Source organism: Orcinus orca, chromosome 3 (assembly GCF_937001465.1).
Source record: "Orcinus orca chromosome 3, mOrcOrc1.1, whole genome shotgun sequence".
NCBI classification, from domain to species: Eukaryota; Metazoa; Chordata; class Mammalia; order Artiodactyla; family Delphinidae; genus Orcinus; species Orcinus orca.
The window spans coordinates 84,034,572-84,047,686 of NC_064561.1; the positions used below are offsets into that span (position 1 = coordinate 84,034,572).

Consider the following 13,115-nt stretch of genomic DNA (forward strand, 5'->3'; position numbering starts at 1 on the left):
CGCCCCCCCGCCGCCCCGAACCGGGAGCGCGCAGGCGCAGCCTGCCGAGAGTTCCACCAGCGGTACCGGAGCCTGCGGTTGCGCCCGAGGCGCTGCCCCCGCTGCCACCCCTCACGATGGGCCCGGGTCCCCGGCTGCTGCTACCTCTGGTGCTTTGCGTGGGGCTCAGCGCTCTCGTACCTCCTGCGGGAGCGTCAGGCGTCCGCAAGCGAGGCCCCTCGGTGACGGCCAAGGTGACTGGGCGGCGGGCAGCAGTTTCCCCTCGTGCTGGCCGAGGGGATGGGAGAGCTTTGGGGACTGGAACCTCAGGGTCAGGGGCGGCGAGGAGGGAGCTTCCCGGGCGCAGAGGACGGGAGGCGGCCGGGGGGCTAGGTGGCAGGAGGCTGCCCGCGCGCGGGGGCCCGCGCTCTCCCGGGAGACTGTGGGGGCGCTGGGCCCCCGCCGCCGGCTGTCTGAACTTTGCCTGGGAGTTGGGAGAAGCTTCCGGAACCGGCGGGCCCTTTCTTCAGGAAGGAGACCGCCGAGTACTTCCTTCGCCTTGGCGGGGACTAGGGAATAGAAGCAGGAAGAATGCGGGAGGGACGGGGACTGGCGGAGGAGACGCGTTGCGAGCGGAGGGGTTGCAGCTGGGCCGCCCGCCGCGGGTGTCACCTGACCTGGCAGATCCCAGGTCCAGCCCCTGTCGCGGTGGGGTCGGGGCAGGCATTACGTGGCCTTGCTGAAACCAAGGGCTATCCTCCTTTTCCTGTATTTAGGAACGACCGTCCTCCCCGGGGAGGGAGAGGTGCGCTTTTCAGACTCTGGCGGCTGGTGGGTGGACCCCAGGGCTTGGGGACGGTGCTAGCAAGGCACAGGCGGCTCCAGTATAACTGAGGCCACCCTTTTGATCACGATTGGGGGGTGGGGTGGGGGGACATCTGCCATAGACTGGGTCTTTACAGCTTCAGGTCTTTCCCCACCATATTTAGCCAACGTTAGAGGATAATGGGAGGGTGCAGGGAGAGATAGAGGGAGGGAGGGAGGGGATGATTTGGGGCCCTTGATGACCACTTCTAGAAAACCCAGTGGCAGGGGTGTCTTGGAATCTGGAAGGAGGGGGCAGCTGCAGGTGGTCTTAACAATCGGTCCGGTGTCTGCCAGTAGAAATGATACTGTTGGATGCTTAAATCCTCTACCACACACCCCACCCGAGGAGGGGGGAGGACAAGGGGCGGGGGAGGTTCAGCCCAACATCTGACGTAGCCTAAGAGGGAACAGAAAGGCCGTGCTGCGGAGTATGTGCGGTGATAAAATGAGCTTGCTGGCTTTGAGCACTGATTCTCCTCCCAGCCCCTTGATCTTTGGGGCTTATCTAGCTTTGGGAAACGGCTTATACAAAGCCACATAGCTGAAGGGGGGGAAGTGGGGGGGTGTTCTTTCAATCTGCAGATACTATTTGGGTCTCATGGAATAAGCCTTAAACATAAAATTGATGAAGTTGAAATGATGAAGGAAATAAACCCGGAAATAGATTGGGTGACATTTAAAAATACCTAAAGGGTAAGAAAAAAAAAAAAAGCCTGGCAAAGACTTAGGAGGCAAAGGGAACTGCATATGCAAGGCCTCCAGACAGAAAAGTATGTTCAGAGGATGGAGAAGGGATGGTGTGGCTTCAGCCCAGGGATGAGAGGGGTAGTGGCTTGAGATGAGGTTCTGGGTGAGCAGCAGCAAGATCAGGTAGTGCCTTCCGGGCCACAGTTTGGAGTATGGGTTTTAAGGCAATTATTCTCATAATTTGAGGTCTTATTCTAAGTGCAGTTATAGCTGCTGAATGGTTTTAAGCATGGGACTGACATGATCTCATATATGCTTTTAAACAATTACTGTGGTTGTTCAGTGGAGAGTGAACTGGGAGGTCTTCAGGGCTCCAGGTCAGAATCTGGATGGTGGTGGCTTGGATTAGGGGGGGTAATGGTGGAAATGGGGAGCCAGGGAGGGACTAGAAATCGACTTTTGAAGTGTAACTAACAGGACTTGCTGACTGTTTAGATAAGGGTGGGAGAAAGGGAGTAGGACTGTCAGATGAAATACAGGATGCCCAGTGAGATGTGAATTTCAGATATGCAACGAATAATTTGTTACTGTGAGAACATCACCTATAGTATTTGGGAACAGGCTTACCTGGGAAGCTTTTAGACCTACCAGTGCAGAGACTACCCCAGAGCAAGTAATCAGTAATCACAGTCTCTGGGAGTGTGGAGCTGCGGTTGGGAACCTCGAGGAGAGGGGAGGAAGCTGGTGGCTGCAAGAGGGGAAGAGTTGGGGCATCTTAGCCCCAAGTCCAGGGTGCTGTCACTGAGGGAGTTTTCAGGACTCTACTTTTGGAACAGTCACTCAATCTATCTCCTTTTTTCCCACCCCATTTGTCATTACGTTCTAAAAACTGTGTAGGCATGTCCTTCCACAGTTTCAACTCTGTTGAATTACTTTTTCAGTGGACATTTTAAAACAACTAATCTATTGGAAAGTGGAAACATTAAAAAATGATTTCTCTGAGTGTGGAAAAGTAGATTAATTGGCCATCACTCTAGTTTATTGTTTTCCCCAGCAGTCTTTACCTTTTCCTCTGATTTTGTTTAAAAACAGGAATCTGTAAATGAGAGGTGTGAAGTGCTATTCCCCCCAGGGCCCTTTAATGGCACTCACCTTGTCCATGAATCCTGCGGCCAGCTGGACACCTCAGCCTCCTGCCCATCCGTGGAGCCTCAGGTTTGGGCTCCAGCTCACTGGTCTCAAAATCCACCGCATTAGTGTTTGCAGCCCTGCACTTTCCAGCAGATGCCATGGGCTCTGTGCAGGGTCAGACACCGAGACTGTAGAAAATACTGCTGCCATCTTTCCAGCTGCACTCGTGTCACACTCTGCTGGCACCTCCCGCAGCTCTTGGAGTGGCCAAGAGGCTTCAGCTGGGGTAACAACAAGTTACCTAATGTCTGAGGCTCCTCCTCTGTTCCATTTCTATTTCCTCTGTAAGTGGAAAGAGAAATAATACCTACCTGCAGGGTTTTGCATATTAGATGTGATAAAGCATGTAAAATGCTTAGCCCTGATTGAAGTTCCTGATTAAAGAGGTCAATTGTTAGTGTTATTTGTGTTATGTTATTAATCCTCCTGTGGCAGTGCAGCCCTGAGAGAAATCACCATCTGGGTACAGATGACAAACAGGAGCTCAGAGCTGCCCAAGGTCCCATGGCCAGTTAGTGCTGGAGCTGGTTTGAGGACAGTTTCCTGGACCTCACAGCTCGTGTCCTTGGTGTCTTCCCCAGTTACTTTGGAAATGGAAGCAGGATTAACCCTACAGGGTTTGGGCCAGGCTATGTGAGTGCCTCTTGCCTCTTCCCCTGTCTCTCCCCACCTCCAGTGCCCTGTAATTTAAAAAAAAAATAAATTTATTTACTTATTTATTTTTGGCTGCGTTGGGTCTTCGTCGCTGCGTGTGGGCTTTCTCTAGTTGCAGCGAGCAGGGGCTACTCTTCGTTACAGTGTGCGGGCTTCTCATTGCAGTGGCTTCTCTTGTTGTGGAGCACAGACTCTAGGCACGTGGGCTTCCATAGTTGTGGCACATGGGCTCAGTAGTCGTGGCTCGCGGGCTCTAGAGCACAGGCTCAGTGACGCACGGACTTAGTTGCTCCGCGGCATGTGGGATCTTCCCGGACCAGGGCTCGAACCCATGTCCCCTGTGTTGGCAGGAGGATTCTTAACCACTGCACCACCAGGGAAGTCCCCCCGTAATTTTCAAATGACTTTCAAGGGCAGCCTCAAGGGAAAAAAGGAGTGACTGAGGGGCCAGCTCTTGAAGTGCAACATGGAATTCAAGTGCCACCTTTTCCAGGAAGCCTGCCCAGATCTCCACAGATAATCATCACTCTAACCATGACATTTTATCTGTACATATCTTCTCGTGAAACCTGACTTCCCATTATATTATAGCGAGTATCTATATGCTTTCTCTTCTGTGGGACGGTAAGCTCCAGGAGGGTAGGGACTTTGCAGCCCCACCCCTTGTCTAGCACGGGGCCTGTTCCCAAGGACACGCAGCGAAGTCACAGACGATATCAGGGTGAGAGGGTTTGCCTGGCAGCCACCCCGGGCCCACCTTCACCCTCTGTCTAGGTGTGTGTGCGCCCTGGTCCTCATTTAGTATCAACTGGCATTGAACTATTTAGGATTTTTTGAGTACCTGCGTGAGCTGACACTGCAGAGCACTGGGTATCTAAAAACACCATTTCTACCCCTTAAGGGTTCCCTGCCTAGACAGAGCCATATTCATCATAAATCGCAGTCCAAGTGAACGCAGCCTCAAACTGAAATTTTGTCTTTCATGCTCCTAGTGTTGCCTAATAAAAGCTGGATCTCTTAGCTGGCATCCTTCCTTTGCCTCTGGAACTGGTGAGAGTCTCCCTTCCCAGCCGGTTGCGGTCAGAAGGGCTGTGTTGCTTCTCTGCACATGGATCACTTTTCCTGACTCAGTGCTTTGGTCCCAGAAAGAACTGCCCATCCTTGTCCCTGGAGGCTGCTCCCCTCCTTCCAGGCCTGCCTCCCATCACACCTTTGCCAGGATGCCTTCCTTCAGCCTTAACATTCCTCCAGAACAGGGGGTGTACAGTGTTCTTGGGTCATTTGTAACCTGGGGCCTTGTGCTATGGTTGTTCGTTTACTTGGCCTGTTTACATAAGCTCCCTTAGGACAGGGACTCCCTCCAGTAGCTTGTACCCTCACGCTGCCTTCTGCATGGATCTTTGACAAGTACTTGTTGACAATAAGATTTGATTTCATCATTTCCATTAGAGTTAGGGAAACTCTGCTATATTTTCTTGCCATCACGCATGAAGTTGAAGGATGCTGTGGTTTGGGAAAAAAATCATATTAATATGTGTGCTAGGCTGCGTGTAAGAAAATAAGATTTTTACTGAAGAGTTATGCTGGGTGACAGACACTTTTGCTTCATCTTCTTATGCTGCCCTCCCATATTTGTTTCTCTTTGCTGTTGAAGTGTTCACAGGCTTTATTTCCTCTTCTTTATTTTAAAAGTCTGATAGGCTTTTCTAGTGTCTTATAGGGTGCTTCTTTACAATTACATACCCAATTCTTGTCCCAGTGCTGCTTCATTATTGCCTGTTGTTGAATTTACTCCTTGGTTCACAAATCCCTTTGGAGAACCTGCTTCTCTTTGACCCCAGCTCTGCATGCTGGGCTCCTGTGGGTGTTAATGCAGCTTCCTGAATTGTCCTACTCCACTGCACTGCCCATTCTCAAGGGCACTGTCTTCTGTGCATTCTATGAAGTTTTACCATATAAATAATAATAAAGTCTTTGCTGCTTTGGCCATGTAAAATTGCAAAATACCACATCATCCTGTGACAGACGTCCTGACGTATTGACAGAAGCTCTTGTCTTGAACTAAAGCTTGACAGTCTTTACTTCGTGATTTTTCTAAACTGTACGATATCTTTTGTCTTTGACAATCCTTCTTATATTTTTTAAAGCCATCTCTTGCATGTCTTTTTTACCCATTCAAACAGTACATTGGTTCGTATAATCTAAACTCGCTAATAGAACGCCCTTTGACTCCATGGCCTTTTCAAGCATTCTATCTCAGAATCATCTCAACACAGTGATTTGTGAAGCAAGATGTATGTAATTTCATTTCAGATGAAACAGTTAAAAAAAAGTCCAAGAGAGCTTTTAAAGTTTATCTGCAAAAAAAAAAGTGACTCATTTCTGGATGTGTGCTTGCTCTTTTCTGTTCTAAACTGTTGTGACAGAGTAAGGACACATTGTACATGTGCAGCTTTGGGGACATGATGACTGAATCTGGTGTCTGAGTTTACAGGGTAAATGGTTCTGTCAGGACCTGAGTGTAATGTTTGTTGTATTTTGGGTGCAGCTGTGGCCCTGGTGCCTTAGTGTGTCTGGACGTGAGTGGCAGGCCTTCTGGAGGAGTGTTGTGTGTTGTGATAATCTTTCACGGTCCCCTTGACAGCAGATGTCTACTGAGAACTCATTGGGAATTTAGCACTGCTCGAAGTTACGAAAAAATAAATCTGGATGGTTAGACTGTTTCTCTCCTCACCATTTTTTTCCCTCCTGCCAAGACTGGAGAGCATTACCTCTCAGGAGACCAACAGTCTCCACTCTAACCCGTGTCCGCAGAGCTAGGAAACGGGAGGCCAGAGCAGTGCTGGTCTGGATTGTGGAGGGGAGAGGAATTCTTGAAGACATTACTGGCTGACTCTGACAGTATTGAGTCCAACTTTAAACCCAGTTTCTAGTACAGTGCCTGGCCTAGAGGTGGTGCTCCGTAACTGTTTGGTGAATGAATATTTGTGAGTGAAATGCACCCACAAGATGGTTTCAGAGCTCCTTTAATTTATATCATGCTCCTTCATAAAATAGCTCCTTCGTGCTCCTTTATAAAGGAGGGCCCTTGCATGGGGATCCGTTCTCAGATTATCATGTTCCCTTACCTTGTATTGTGGCTTTTTCACATTATAACCTTCTGCTCTGCCTTTCAACCACACGCAGGTCTTCTTTGATGTGAGGATTGGAGATAAAGATGTTGGCAGAATTGTGATTGGCCTCTTTGGAAAAGTTGTGCCCAAGACTGTGGAAAATTTTATCGCTCTGGCAACAGGAGAGGTATGTCTCAGTTTTATTCCCTTTAACTGGGCAGAAGTAGATCTTCCTTCTTTTAAGCCAAACGTAAAGATGTATTCTGGGAAAATAAGTATTAAATTAGTAGATGAGATGAACTTGAGACATCTAACAATATTTTACTTTATTTTCCTAGAAAATCGCTATTCTTCAAGCCCTCAGTTTCCTCAGGGTTCTAGAAACTGACAGGAAACAGTCATCAAGTGAAAATGCAGACTTCTCTCTTTTTACTTGTGCAGGTTAATACTTTACCTCTATAGTTTATGTGTTTACTTTTCAGTCAGCTAATGATAAATTTCTATCAGTAAATTATTGCAGGCACCTAATCTAGTTCTGTAGATATTTTGTGTAATTTTCTCATTTTGTCATTTCCAGATAAACACTGGGGTTTATCTTACAGTATGGGTTATATCTACTTGTGTATTCAATTGACATAATCTCTTTAGAAAGGATATGGATATAGAGGAAGCAAATTTCATCGCGTCATCAAAGATTTCATGATTCAAGGAGGAGACTTCACCAGTGGAGATGGCACTGGCGGTAATGTTGTCTAACATTTTTCCTTTCCTGCTTACCCAGGTGAAACCTAAGATTAAGATGATGTATTTACCCAGCATATTGAATTCCCAGATTTAAGGAACAAAGTCATAAAGACAGCCAGACTAATTTTTCAAGAAGGATTGAGTTGGGGTGGGGGTGCCGTATCTAACAAAATCTTGGTAGGTGTGAATGAGTGAGGGCTCCTAATTTGTAACAGTATTGCTTTGGTGTTCATTATCTTTCCATAGTGGAGGTATATTCATTTAGTAGGCTGTTTTGCAGTGCTTAAAATCCTAGACTTCGGGTATGTAGCAATACAGAAAGATGTCTGTCATAGCAAGGAAACGTAGACTGAAAAACTGTACCCTGGGGTGGCAGCCAGCTACAGATGTGCACGTTGGTGGAGGGGGTCTGGGGACATCACGCCAGAATGACGAGGCTGGTATTTAGGTGGCAGGATTATAGGTGAATGTACCTCCTTCTTTCAAAATTCTTTCATTTTAATTGTCAGCTTTTTCAACAATAAAAAAATTAATAGACAACTTGTCAAAATTACAGTATACATTAATTTTTATCAACAAAGTTAGAATTCTATAAAGTACAAATAATTCAATTTATAGAGTTTAAGTATCTCTGAGCTTATTGTTTCTCATTGAGGATTCCAGCTACCCAGCTCCCTGGACTATTTTTCCCCAGAAATGTAGTGAATTCCTGAACACACACACAGTATATAACCACACAGAATTTAAATTTACTTCAGGTTTAAGATTTTTAATTCAGCAAATACTGGTTTTGGTGGATATTAAATTGCTAACTTTTTCAAGAAACAAGCCATTTTCAAGCACTATTGTTAATTTTATGTTTATTGCAATTTTTTAAATAACAAAATGGCTGCCATTAAATGTTTGGATTTGCCAGACACTTCAGGAGGATTACTTTTAGTCCCTGCAGAAATGCTGCCGGGTATGGGAATGTAGAATGGAGCACAGGAACATGTTCAGGTTACTTGGTTTCATGGGGTTGGTGAGGATGCTCAGGGTAGCAACCCCAGCTGCTGCAGAGCTGGGTCTCAGGGGAAAAGCCTGCAGCTCCAGTACGGGTCCCCTCAGGACTGGCACCCCACCGCCCTGCCTGGGGCCCAGCAAGAATGGTGATGGAGTTCTACTGTGTCCTCTTTTCTGTGTCCCTCTCTCTCTCTGCTTTCCCTGCTCTGTGTGTGTGTATGGGTTCACATGAGATTTGTAGATAGGACCTTTTGAATCATTTAAACTTTGCTACCAGCCCACCTCATATGTCACTTACCAACCAGCTATAAATGGCTTGCCTTTGGTATCCACTTCTGGTCCTTCTAACTGAGCCAGGATTTTTTTTTTCTGGGTAAGATGAATTATATTTGATCTAGTCTACAAAAAAAAAAAAAAAAAAAGTCAGGTTTCCTTAAATTATTAAATATTGTATTAATTACTCAGATAAGTATAAAATAAGACAATTACAAAGGAGTGAAGTTGTTAAAATATCTAGTTATTCATTCAAAAGCCATATATTGCAAGATGTAAACCTTAAGAAGGAAAATAATTAGGATTCACAGAATGTCCTTACTAATTCCTCTACTGCAACACTTTGTAGATATTGTGTTTTAAAAGTTAACTACATTAGCTGTGAAGAAGTTTTGGTTGTATATAAATGAAGAAAAACGCCTTATGTGAGACCCAAGTCTTAAGGAAGTAGAATTTTTGCCTGGTCCTTCACAAGTACTGCATAGTAAGAAAGGAGATGACACAAGAGCTAACTGAGCCAGGACTTTAAGGCTGGCCACCAATGGATAAGGAGCCCTGCAGCGGAGGAGGTGGGTGTGACAGTCACTCAGGGTGTTAGGGGATGGAGCAGATACTTTTCATGGTCTGTACTGTTGTTTTATAGGAAAAATGTGTTCTGCTCTCCCTGCTGCTGTGCTTGATCTCCAGCCCCCATGCCTGCCTTTGGTTCTTCCGTCCAAGGTTGGCTCCCTGGGTGCTCTCAGTTGCTGTGATCCTCTGTATCCTGATGAGCCCTGAAGTCATCAAGCCTAATGACTTCCAGGCTTGCGCTCTTCTCAGTGCTGAGGCTCTTCATGCTTAGGGAACCAGAGTTAGAGCCAGAAGGTCAAGTTCTACTCTGCTGTTTTCAAGTTTGATAACCTCTGTTTCCCATTCAAAATGGAAATGAGAAAACCTATTCTACAGGATTGTTGTGAGAATTTACTAAGGGTGTATATTAAGTGCGTATTGTACTCTGGTTGGCTGCAGAGGTAGGAGTGATCCAGGGCAAGTGACCTGAACCTCAGGACAGAGGTGGAGCCACTAGGTTCGCTTATCCACCTTTCCATTGGGCTTCACAATGTCATCCTGCCCTTCAGTTCCTTCTCGTTTCAGAGTGAAATCACTGACTTGCTTGTTCAGGGTTTGGGTCTTGGTTTGAGGCCAGAGGGCATCCTTCCATCTTGTGTCATACTTAAGGCTTTTGTTTATTTGTTTTGGTCCCTGATGCCCTGTTTCCTTAAGGAGCTAATTTTTTTTTTTTTAATTTTTTTGGCTGTGCTGCGTGGCATGCAGGATCCTAGTTCCCCAGCCAGGGATCTAACCCATGCCCCCTGCAGTGGAAGCATGGGATCTTAACTACTGGACCTCCAGGGAAGTCCCCGTTAATTTTATCCTCTGCTTTATTTCTCCTTATATTTGACCATCTTTTCCCCATCCCCACCTCCTACAGGGTTCTATTAACCAATCTACTCAAACCTTATATTCCCCTTTGAAGAATTTACTTTCATAGAACATCTGTTGTCTCTCCCCTTTTTGTTTTGTCTCACTCAGGTATAAGCATTTATGGTGAGACATTTCCAGATGAGAACTTCAAACTGAAGCATTATGGCATTGGGTGGGTCAGCATGGCCAATGCTGGGCCTGACACCAATGGCTCTCAGTTCTTTATCACCTTGACCAAGCCCACCTGGTTGGATGGCAAACATGTGGTATTTGGAAAAGTCATTGATGGAATGGTAACTTGATGTATTATTTTTTCTCATTCAAAGATTTATAATGAGAGTACTCTTAGTGATTTAATCTCCAAACGTGCTTGTTAGAGAGCCATAATTATATGCTGACTGGCCTCTTCAAAGGTGAATAAATTATATATGGTGTGGTATTTTTAATTGTTAGGAGCATTGGGGCAGAAGCTGGGGACTTGACAGGGAGAAGTTGAGTACTTAATTCATCTCACACTTGAAATAAGTGGAAACTCTTTTTAAAGTAACCAGATAAAATCCCATATGTACATACAATGAAATATTATTCAGCCTTAAAAAGGAAGGAGATCCTGTCACATGCTACAACATGAATAAACCTTTGGAATGTTAAAGAAAACAAGCCAGTCACAAAAAGGCTGTATGAGTCCATTCAAATGAGGTATCTAATGTAGTCAAATACATGGGAACATAAAGCAGGATGGTGGTTGCCAGGGGCTGGGGGGATGAGGAAATCGGGAGCTCGTTTCAGTGGGTATCTCTATAGATCTTCAGTTTTATAAGATGAAAAAGTTCTGAAGTTTAGTTGCACAATAGTGTGAATATGCTTAAACTAATGAACTGTACACTTAGAAATGGATAAGACGGCAAATTTTATGTTATGTGTTTCTTACCACAATTCAAAATAAAATATTTTTAAAAGCCCTGAGCCCCATGTGGTTTATTTTTAAAACCCCTGAGCCTCCAGAGGTGGGCCCGCGAATAAGCGTGTTAAAAAATTGTGGTAAAATGTACACAACATAGAAATTTCCATTTTAACCATTAAATAAGCAGTTTTTAAAGTGCCACAGGTAATTTGGATGTGTAGCTGCTGCTTTAGGTACACGTGTGCACATATGAACCCACACACACAATCTATTTAGAAATATATATTATTGATATTATTAGAATGCTGGTCGTTTATCTTAAATTAACCTAAGTCAGCCAGAGACTGGATTAGCTGACACCATGTCCAAAGCGCTCAGAGACTTTGTTGCTATTTTTGTCTCAACGCTGTTTGGGAAACTCATCAGAAGTCCACTTGCCTAGTCCTGGCCCAGTATGTGACATAAATTAGTCCATGAGCTTGTGAAGCCTTCCGGAGTAGAGAAAGGGGCCTTTTACACGACTGTGGGGTTGGGGTTACATTAGTGTCAGACTCAACCTGTAGATTACTGGCTGGGGTCGGCTTTAAAATGGACAAACCCAAAACTAGCTCCACTACTAGATCTGCTTTCTGGCTCATTTTCTTATGCCTAGACCTCTTATAGAGTGGAGCTGAAATTGTCTCAAACTCCACATTAACTCTTAAGTTGGGTTGTAACAAGTGAATAGAAATACTTTCTATTAGCACTAGATGTTTGCAAAAATATCTAATTTTTTTAGAATATAAAATGCTAATAAAAAGAAGAGAGGAAATACACAAATATGCTGATTAGCAAGCTAGTGGGTAAATTTTATTCTGTTATATATAAATTTCCTGACTAAATTTTCCATAGTTATCTTGCATGGTTTTTGTAATTATAGAAAAAGCAAAAACAACTTATTTCCCACTAGGGCTTTCAGACTTCACATTGATTTTACCTCTTGATCACCACAGTTGCTGGTCAGAAGTGATCCATGGGTCTACTTTTCTCTCACCAGACAGTGGTCCACTCCATAGAACTGCAGGCAACTGATGGGCATGACCGTCCACTCACCAACTGCTCCATCATCAACAGTGGCAAGATAGATGTGAAAACGCCCTTTGTGGTAGAGGTCGCTGACTGGTGATACAATTGGCAGAAAACAAAGAAGAACACACTCTGCCAGGGGGGTGTGTGTGTGTGTGTGTGTCTGTGTGTTGATTCTTAAAAGTTACTGTTTTGCTTTGTTTTTTAACTTTATTCTGTTTTCTACCCCAGATCACAGGAAGGTTATAGAAAGCAACCACTCAAAGTTTAGTTAGCATGAATTTTGGTAAATCACTTGTTGAGGGACTTTGCACTTAAAAGACCTATCCGTTTCCTCCAATGGTGCTGTTTTTAAATTAGAAAACTTTGTATTGGCTGTTTTCTTTTGAAGAACACAATCATTTCTTTGCTGGATTAATTGTGACCCCCAGATTCAGTGATGCTGAAGCTTTGTCTGAAAAAAGATGGGAACAAGAAGTTTATTACTTTGTATTCAAACAGAAATTCTTTTCAGGTAAAGGGAGATTTGATTAGTATTATCTGATATATGTCACAGGGACTTTTACCTAATGAAAGGTGCTGTGGTATTCTCTATATTAAATACTTTTTATGTGGATCAATTATTTTTGCAAGACTTTCTTTTAACCTGAAGTGCTTTAAAACAAAATATACAAAATATATGCATTTTATGTTAATAATGAAAGATTAGCGAAGGTTCTATAAGTCAAAATATTAGCACAGCTGGGTAATTTGGGATGGGAATGCACAGAAAGGATGCCCACTCATATCCCAAATACTTGATCTGATTATTCACTAATTTTTACTCGGTGTAACATGTTTAGAAATTTCCCTTGAGTCCAGCTGCAACAAAAAGGAGTCTTTCTCCACTTACATAGTGGGGATGAAGATTCGGGCTGTACTTAAACTAGATGGGAAAGTAAAATCTTATTGGTGGGGCCTTGTTGTAACATACCTGGCTGTACCAGAATGTGCCTGATCTCTGTTCAAATGGGAGTGGTCGTTGTTAAACGGCCCCATTGCTTCTCCCCAAAATTACATCTCTTGAGCTGTATTCTAAGAAAACCGCTTCAATGAGAGATGAGGTGAAATGAGCATTCTTACTGCTGATAGGGGTGTTAATTGCTGCAGTCCTCCTGAAGAGCATTTTGTTA

The 13,115-nt window shown here is 44.5% G+C and overlaps 1 protein-coding gene and 1 long non-coding RNA gene across 4 annotated transcripts; one reads left to right on the top strand and one right to left on the bottom strand.

The window, feature by feature from the left end:
* Positions 1-101: 101 nt before the first annotated feature.
* Positions 102-12,563, top strand: PPIC (peptidylprolyl isomerase C). 2 transcript variants are annotated; one of them, XM_033423725.2, is made up of 5 exons: positions 102-233; positions 6,565-6,678; positions 7,140-7,233; positions 10,083-10,267; positions 11,871-12,563. In XM_033423725.2, exons 1-5 carry the CDS (start codon positions 117-119, stop codon positions 11,931-11,933), a joined length of 573 nt encoding a protein of 190 aa, XP_033279616.1. In that variant the 5' UTR covers positions 102-116; the 3' UTR covers positions 11,934-12,563. The 2 variants fall into 2 exon arrangements, with proteins under 2 accessions (XP_033279616.1, XP_004267474.1); XM_004267426.4 differs by having other exon boundaries at positions 11,915-12,563.
* On the bottom strand, positions 229-11,976 carry LOC117200546 (uncharacterized). Of its 2 annotated transcripts, XR_004482132.2 has the most exons (6): positions 11,855-11,976; positions 8,536-8,636; positions 7,599-7,744; positions 6,507-6,754; positions 2,686-3,006; positions 229-2,281 (listed from the first exon to the last, which is right to left on the bottom strand). It is a non-coding gene; the product is annotated as an uncharacterized LOC117200546 (long non-coding RNA). The 2 variants fall into 2 exon arrangements; XR_004482131.2 differs by having other exon boundaries at positions 229-3,006.
* Positions 12,564-13,115: the final 552 nt, after the last annotated feature.